This window comes from Hippoglossus stenolepis, chromosome 9, assembly GCF_022539355.2.
Source record: "Hippoglossus stenolepis isolate QCI-W04-F060 chromosome 9, HSTE1.2, whole genome shotgun sequence".
NCBI lineage: Eukaryota > Metazoa > Chordata > Actinopteri > Pleuronectiformes > Pleuronectidae > Hippoglossus > Hippoglossus stenolepis.
The window spans coordinates 14838357-14847563 of NC_061491.1; the positions used below are offsets into that span (position 1 = coordinate 14838357).

The 9207-nt window shown below is 41.8% G+C and overlaps 1 protein-coding gene across 1 annotated transcript; it reads right to left on the reverse strand.

Annotated features, from left to right (window-relative positions):
• Positions 1-13: 13 nt before the first annotated feature.
• Positions 14-7605, reverse strand: erap2 (endoplasmic reticulum aminopeptidase 2). Its single transcript, XM_035165516.2, has 21 exons — positions 7459-7605; positions 6277-6581; positions 5995-6181; positions 5725-5894; positions 5474-5612; positions 4993-5127; positions 4780-4900; positions 4496-4650; positions 4265-4378; positions 4042-4173; positions 3610-3741; positions 3147-3215; positions 2879-3054; positions 2699-2778; positions 2419-2602; positions 1913-2069; positions 1618-1802; positions 1332-1493; positions 1064-1204; positions 736-817; positions 14-524 (listed from the first exon to the last, which is right to left on the reverse strand). The coding sequence occupies exons 2-21, from the start codon at positions 6444-6446 to the stop codon at positions 378-380; spliced, it is 2838 nt and encodes a 945-aa protein (XP_035021407.1). The 5' UTR covers positions 6447-6581; positions 7459-7605; the 3' UTR covers positions 14-377.
• Between the last annotated feature and the right edge of the window lie 1602 nt (positions 7606-9207).

A 9207-nucleotide genomic window follows, 5' to 3' on the forward strand; every position in this document is an offset into this window, starting at 1 on the left:
TTTAACACTCCAAGGTGGTACAATGAACCATTTTATTGTCTATTTGGTGAAGAATCTATTTATGTCTTAATTTGGAATGGGTCTCTCTCTCTCTCTCTCTCTCTCTCTCTCTCTCTCTCTCTCACACACTCACACACAGACACATTGACAGTCACGTTACAAACATGGCTCCCACACACACTACCTCTGCTCTCCTTTCAGTTCTACTAATAATATTTTTATTTTATCAAATTAGTCCACTGAAAACTTACAAAACGCTGTACAGCGATGTCAAGCAAATTACGTTTTACAAATAAAAACACAGATACAAAATCAAAACCACATAAAACATCCTCAATGTGGATAACGCTAACCATCACCTCCATCCCTGCTGGGTTTCACTTCATTTGCTCATGGAGCCAGTTCCTCAGAGTCTCTAGGTTCCTCTGAAACCAGCGAACATTTTTCTGCATGTTGTCAAGGGCAACCTGAGTAGCTCTCAGCTGAGATGACTGTTCTTTGATGGACTCAAAGAAGGACTGTACCTGGGGGTCAAACACACATGAATTTAGAAATATGCATACAGGTATTATAGTCTTTGTCAGTGTCAAAATATTTAATAGATTTTACTTCAAACAAATTGACATTTCACTGTTTCACCATCAATACATATACGTATTTCTGATATTGCCAATACTGATTGATATCTACATCGCCCTGTGGAATAATGATTATAAGATTTTAGAGTGTATTTACTTCGGTGAGCTCCTCTGGAAAGGAAAACTGGCCTGTGGTGCCAACGATGATGTGTCTGATACAAGATGAGCCCAACTGGAACCTGCAGGTCAGAAAACACAACAGTGACGATAGTTAGAAATAAATATCTCTTTAATACACACAAGAGGGTCCAAAAGTCTGACGCCAATTTCCAGTTCACTTGAATTGGAGAGTGAACTCAGAAGAGCAGACCAGAGTACATATATTTGATGAGTAAAAGAAGGGGGGTTTTGCATTTTCTATCACATGGTTTTACTGAAAACAGTTCGGATTTTCATTTGTAGTGTCTCCCGTATGTTATACTAACTTCTTAACCAGCGTGTCCCAGTTCTTTTTGACAAAGTTCCATGCGAGGTGATGTCCCTGCCGGTTACTGCCCACCATCACGATTAAAGAAGACAGGTCCTGAGATCGAATCACCTTACCTTCCAGTCCCAACTCCAGCAGTCTGCAACACACACATACACAAACAGTGATGGCAGCAGTACTGTGATAATGTACCCCATAAGAGCCACAAGATTGCAACATCACAGTAACTGTGTGGAGAAATATAGTATGAAGAAAATAAAGTGTACCTTTCCAGTTTGCTGGTGTCTCTGCTGCAGGTCAAAGCCCATAGGATTTTATGTTTTAGTGCTTCAGAGAGGGAGATGTTGTATTTGTGTAAGAGCGAGGCCCAGCCATGGTCATCCTGTGCTCCAACTGAGTACACAGTCTCTGCCACATCAGTGGGTAAACTGTAGGGTAAACACAAGCAGCGTCATGCATATTAAAGACCAGGTGAAACCTCAGATTAGTGTTTATGAGATTTATATCAGTGGTTGTTGATCGTTGATGTGTTAATATGAAATCTAGACTGACTTGAGTGTTCCATTTGACTTTAGCCAGTCTGTGAAGCTCTGACGAGCCAGCTGAAGACAGCGAGGGTCCTCCAGGTGACAAGCCAGAGAGAGGACCGCTGACCTCAGCCGTCGCTCTGACGCAGAGCCGCTGTCGCTCCATGTCTGCCGGTCGACAATGGCACGGAAAAATCGCAGGATGTACGTCTGCACCAGAGCACAACCACCGTCTCAAATGAAGTCAGCATCGCACTCACTCAGTTTAATGCTGACATTGACATAAATATCAGACAGTGAGTGTACGCTTGTCTTCTTACCCCCAGGTTGTGTGTTAGCTCAGACTCCTTCCTCTTCTCAATCACATGGTAAATTGCCTCCAGATATCCCAGTCCTTGGAGGAGAGGCACTGTGTGCGTCTCCTGTGGCAGGTAACCAATCAGGTCTAAGGCTTTATTTATCGGCAGGTGTCCTGCACTTTAAAGGGGACATAGCATGCAAATTCCACTTTGTTAGTGCTTCTACACGTTAATGTGGGTATCTGGCATGTCTACCAACCCAAAAACTCTGGGAAAAAAACACTCGCGTTTTGTTATGGTTCCTCTAAGTCAGAAACGTCATGCTTGAGTGACTCAATTGAGCTTCCTGGGTTTTGTGTCGTAACAAGGCACTGGAAGTCTCCCTACATGGTCTATTTGAATGGTTGGGTGCTATTTCATTCAAATCCGTTTTGATTTATTTATGTGTAACAACAGGCATTCATAGAAAATGTATCTGGAGTCGGACTCTCGCAGACCCACAAATACAGTCACACTTTGATGCTTACGTGACCAGTTGAACAGCGTTGTGTATCAGCTGAGTCCTGTCTTTGTAGCTCAGAGCGGTGTGGTTCTCTCTCAGCAGTTTGGTCATCTCATCCCAACCATTGTCCTCATAATGAACCACATAATAGCCAGTCATGTCAGTGTTTACCTTCACCCAACTGACCTCCTCTTCTATGTGTACACTGTCTGAAAGGCACATTCATAGTAAGGGGTGAAAAACAATATCACACCAAGGAAAAATTAAGATATGAATTGTATTTTGCGTTCTCTCGTCCCTCTTACCTGTGTATGTTGTCATCAGGTGTCTGTGAATGGTGCTGGAAGCATCTGTCTTGTATGTCAGAGGGATATGCCAAAGAAAACTATACAAGAGCAGAAAGTATTTTTATAAGCGAAAACCTAAAACTGGAACTCAAGAGCTGTTTGCAGGTTATGCAGCTGTGAGTGCATGTGCATGCTCACCCCTTCTGCAGCGCGGGCCAGAGAGGGTCAGACGGCAGCACTGTTCTCAGGAACCTGTCCTGTCTCAGCAGCAGACGATTCCCCTTCCTCGTCACAGTTACTAGAGGAATACCTTTCTGCAGAGTCCAAGTGTTCATCATGGCCGTCAGATTCAGATGTTCTCCTGCAAACAGGTACTGTAGGAGACAGCTGGTTCAACACACGCTGACGGTAACATTTATAATCAGCGACAGAGGTAAGAGAGTTTATTTTTTTTATGTTTACTCACTGCATTCTTGGTGGCCTGGCTGCCACTGTAACAGTGTTTCCCTGAGATGAAGTCTTCTTCTGAGCATGTCTGAAAATCAAAATAAAACTAAATCATTGAATGCATGACATTCCCTGGTTTAGTCCATGGTTTAGTCCATTTAACACAAATCACATGTACATTACATTACCACTGACCATACAACAGTGTTCTAGTTTATTAATGACTTATGTCTGCCCTCATAGAAGCTGTTGGTTCATATTATTGTAAGAAAATACTTTATTTTTATTTGAAAATGATACTAGAAATGAGAAAAGATGTCATCCCCTTCCTCTCCAGTTCAGAGCAGACTCAATGATTCTCTTTCATGTAAACATCATCTCAAATACAAACTCAACTACACTCAGTCAGGCTATCCCTTCACTTTTCTTTTCCAAGAGGATCACACAGTGAGTTGCACATTGAATGTAGTTTGTGCTCATACATTAGTCAGACTGTCCCACAGGTCCTGGTTGTGTGCATTTTTGTAGCTGTACTTGCGTAGGTATCGCACAATCCCCCTCTGAAACACATCATGGGTCAGAAAGTGTCGCAGCATGTGCAGGACACACGCACCCTGGTGAAAGAGAGAGGAAAGGTCAATTTAATCACAGCAGGTTATGTTATATGTTGGAGTCAGAGTAGATGTTCTGTATATCAATAGATTCACAGGAGTATGACTGGTGGCAGTTTTCATATTATTTCATACATGAGTAGGTCAATAAATAAAAAGTAGCATAAACATAACATATCTGTTTTTTAATTGAATGTTTGTTTTATTTATAAAAATCTTCACAGGTTATATATATCCCTAACGATACCCATTAACCTTCTTTGTGACAGAAAGCACATCACATGTACAAGACTGAAATCCTACTTTGTCGTAGGAGACTGTGTCAAACATCTGTTCGATCTCAGTGGGGTTCTCTGCTGCGCTGGATATTGGACGAGAGGAATTCAACGAATCTAGGCCAATTCCTAAAAAGCAGGTGTGCAGCATATATTCCTCCTGCAAGATTATACACAGAACACTGTTATCAATCTTCTCTGCCGCTCTTTAATATCCATTAATGAATCAATAATTAGACTGATGCACAGACCACAGAGAGCTCAGGGTAGGTGGCCTCCACTGAAATGAACTCCATGTATCTGGCAAATCCTTCATTCAGCCAGATATCGTTCCACCACGCCATGGTCACCAAGTTACCAAACCACTGCAGGAGAGATGTTGGCTGTTACGGCACTGACTGTTTGTGTAATAAAGAGGTTTACGAGCATTCGAGCAAGATAAACAGACTTTGTGTAGTTGCTGCGTACACTGTCACACTCACCTGATGGGCGAGCTCATGTCCGATCACCATAGTAACCCAGAGTTTATCAGACACAGAGGAAGTGAGGGGGTCAAAGAGAAGGCTTGTCTCTCTGTAGGTGGTCAATCCCCAGTTCTCCATTGCACCGACCTGAAAGTCTGGGATGGCGATCAGATCTGAGAGAGAGAAAAACACAGGACAGGTAATAGTAGAAAGTGACAGGATAAACAGAGAAAAGAGACCGAAATGTGGAGACAAACAAAAGATAAGTGGTTTACTTACAGAAATTTAAAATAAAGGTTTACCTTGCTTGGGTAGAGGATAAGGAATGTTGAAGTATTCCTCGTAAAAGTCCAGCATTTTCACAGCGACCTCCAGGGCATAGTGGGTCTGATGCCACTTCCCAGGGGCGGCATAGATGGACACCTATAGATCCACAACAATGCATGAAAAGAATAATAAAGTAGTATATTTAACCAAGGAATTGAGAAAATCAAACATTGTGTTGGAGGCCTTACCTGCACTCCAGAGGATGTTGTTGCAGTGACAGATCTGAAGTCACAGATGACAAACGCCACAAGGTACGTGCTCATCTTTACACTCACAGCAAACCAGTCCTCCAGCAGGCTGTCATTTACTTCGAGTGTCTTGACCTAAATTACACAGATGTTTCACTGTAACCAATTTTCACACATATTTGAAAGTATGCAATAGCTAATTGTAGGCTAGGGGGGGATGGGTGGTTGTAACCCCTCCAATAATCAAACTAAATAACTTCCCTCACCCCAATAACATTATAGCTACATTTGGCAACTAGCTAGTTGGTATTATCTGGTGACTATGATGCATACATTATTATTGTATTATTTCTAAGGATATCAAGCATAATACAATATGATTTTGAAATCATCCAGGGTATTTGACCATACCATTTGACCTAACCCCCCCCCATGATCCAAAGTTATACCCTTGCCAATAGGAAACATGTGTATCACTCACTACAGGCATGTTGGAGAGAGAAATGTGCTCTGGGCTCCTCCTAATCCGAACAGAGAAGTTGGCCTTGAAGTTCGGCTCATCAAAACAAGGGAACGCCATGCGAGCACTCGTGGGCTCAAAGTGAGTTGACGCCAAGGTTCTGAACAGAGACATCAGCAGTATTTGAATTTTTGAATTGTGTTATAATTGTAACAATCCTGCGTGTGTCGGGTATTTCACCAAACCTTATTTGAAATAATCTCAGCTCTTACCTCGTCTCTCCTGTACTGGTTCTGTAGGTGCTACTATAGAAGCCATTGAAGCCTTCTACTAGCTCTGCCCCAAACTCAATATGCAGGAAGTACTTTTGCCCACTGCTGAGCACCCTGGGAGAGAAAATGCCAATCTGCTCATGCGACGGGTTATGAAGAACTGGAAGAACCTGTGACGGGATGATCAAATACATTTTAATTACACCATAAAGTCATGAAATGCTCAATGAATATGAAATGGCCAGTCTAAGATGATGAGCTTCCAGCTACCTGGTCAGAGAGATGAGCGAGGTTCTGGTTCAGTATGGTGGCTTTAAAGATCTGCAGACTTTTGCTGTGTAACACAACCCAGTTAGTATTATTCTGGACATCGATCTCGATCCGCACTGAGCCGTTGAAACTGAGACTCGTGAGGTTGGGGTGTAGGAGGAGGTGGTAGTGAAGAGGAATGATGTACCTGAGATAAACAAACATGAGTTGCTTTTTAAACAGAGTTCAACCAATTTTCTCGTGGATTTCCTGTATGTGGATGTAAAACATAAGTGATGGTACCTCGGCAGGCGAAGACGGCTCCAGGGGAAGGACAGATTATCGGTACCCAGTGGAGGTTGTACTCCTGGAGGACTTGAATTCTGGGTGGGCTGACACTCAACCAGAGACATGTGAAGTAGAGACAGTGCTAACAGCGTCACCAATAACATTGTGGAGGAAATGTCCTTCATCCAAGGCCAACCTGTGGGACAGGATGACAGCTAGTACTGAAATGAAATGGAGGGAGCAACTAAGGGGCATCTGATTTGAGTGTTGGACACTGATGTTGCTGTAGCAAAATGTCACACAAGAACTTCTGCTCAGACCTGAAAGACATAATTGGAGGAAGAAGGACATTGTTATCTTAAAAGGCATGAGACAAAGCCATTATTCTTTCATTGACTTAGTGAAGGTCCAGTGGTGGATCTTGGATTTTTTTAAGGGACAAAATTTACACAGATTATGAATTATATGTTCATCAATTATATGTCCAACATCCATGCACAATTGCTGATTCAGTAAAGTGTACATTTAAGTCATTCCATGTTTACTGCTAGCTCTTTAACTTTGAGCAAAGCCACACATCACTGAACATAGTTTGAAAATTGCTCCTTAACCAAGCACATTTTGTACTTCAAAAAGCTTAGAAAATTGTAATTATTCACAAGCTGTCATATTTATTCTTCGTATTGTTTAGTCAGCAACAATTTTTTGAATACTACTGACAGCACAGGGGCACCTCAGGGGCCAATCGTATTTTTAGCTGGGGTTAGTGCCCCCCTGACCCCGGTCCAGGATCCGCCCCTGTGGAGGTCTTTGCTTTCTCCAGACAGGTGTGTCTTGGTTGTTGGTCACAATAAATCACAATCACAAAACTGTAGCAGAAATGAATACTACTATAACACTTTCTCTGGATTCCAGCCCAAGGAAGAAATGTTGACATGCTTACAGTAAGTGGTGCTAAGTAAGTACAAGTGTCAGGCAGCAGCACATCTCATCCCAAGTGAGACTCAAACATGTGACAAACGAACCACATGATTTTCCACGCGGACAAAACACGGAGAGGACAGATCTATCTATGAGCATGAGGTGACAACAGCTGCAGCGGCATAACTGAAGTTCAAGTCAGGCAACACGTGCTGTTGTACTGAACCAAACTGAAAACATGAAGCTGTAACATTGAGATCAGAAACAGTAACTTACTGTGCGAGAAGACGTTTGTTCAAAGCTTATAATAAGTCAAATAAAGCCCGTCTTGTGATATATTCAGAGGTCATGTTGATAGAAATGTCAGAAAGCTTTAGCTCAGTCATTTCGTCCTCATCATCCTTCCTTATTGTCCACAATGACTTTCACTTTCACTTTTAAACTCCCGCCCACTACAGAGGCAAATAAACTGCCAGTGTGTGTGTGTGTGTGTGTGTGTGTGTGTGTGTGTGTGTGTGTGTGTGTGTGTGTGTGTGTGTGTGTGTGTGTGTGTGTGTGTGTGTGTGTGTGTGTGTGTGTGTGTGTGTTTGTACTTGCACTAATATTTTTGTGAGATACCTGGACCTTTAAGGACATTTTGGCTGTTTGAGGGTTAAGACCGGGTTAGGGTTGGAATTAGGAATTCAGTTGTGATGGTTAATGTTAGGGTAAGAGGCAGGAGAATGTGTTAAGTACAACTAATTCTTCCTGTTACTCGCCTCAAAATGTAATGACTTAAATTACGGTAATCATAAAAAAATTTCAACAAAATGAAGAGAAGTTGTGAGAACAGCAGTTTTATCATTGTATTATTTATTTTAACATTTATTTATTTTAGGTTTGATATTAACCACCTGACCACGTCAGCAGAGTGTAACATGTCTTCATAACCAGGCAAGTTACATTACACACCAACACATTACATAAGACATTATTTACCTAAGATCAAATTTACATTGTCACATTTACATTGTCTAAATTGTCTTTCTCACTCACAGTGTGTGTGTGTGTGTGTGTGTGTGTGTGTGTGTGTGTGTGTGTGTGTGTGTGTGTGTGTGTGTGGTGTGTGTGTGTGCGTGTGTGTGTGTGTGTGTGTGTGTGTGTGTGTGTGTGTGTGTGTGTGTGTGTGTGTGTGTGTATGCAGGTGCACCCCACAAGTGTTGTCTAATGTTCTGGTTGCGTTGATATGATCAGTTTCTCACCTCAAGTCTAACAGACGTAGGCAGGTGTGTCTCTAGTTGTTCAAAATGACTCCTTGCTGACGCTCCAATGTCCACATCAAAGTCCTGTCCTCAGTTTTTCTCCTTTCTTTATTAATGCACATATATCTTCATGCTCGTAACTGCCTCTCTACCTCTCTATCTCCCTTTGCACGTGTGTGTGTTTAAGTTTGTATGTCTGGGGGGTGGGAGTGGGGGGAATACCATTGTAAAAGGTCACAACAATGAGACATGTTGATCCCCCATAATGCAACGCTCCAGGCAAATCCAAACGGCATGCCCACATTTCACACACACACACACACACACACACACACACACACACACACACACACACACACACACACACACCCACAGGGGACAGAAGCTACTCTGATGAAAGCAGACATGACTGAGTCTTCCAGAGGTTTATTATACCTTCCTATCATCTATTTATGGACCGGTAAGAGCTTTTAATCTCTAAAACATGACTTATATAGATGATGGATATTATGAATCAGTATGTGAGAATATTTCAAATTTCAAAAGACAGAGGCAGCCTGCATATAGAGGACTGACACCTTCTACCTAAATTACTACATGAAAAACATCAACAGCAGCAGTTTGCAAATATAATTTTAATGCACATTTTGTAAAATCATTACATTTATATATTAAGTAATAATTAACTCATTATTACCTTTGCAAAGAAGGTTATATTTTCATCCTTGTCTCTTTGTTTGTTTGTTTGTAAACAAGATTACTCAACAACAACTGGATGGATTTC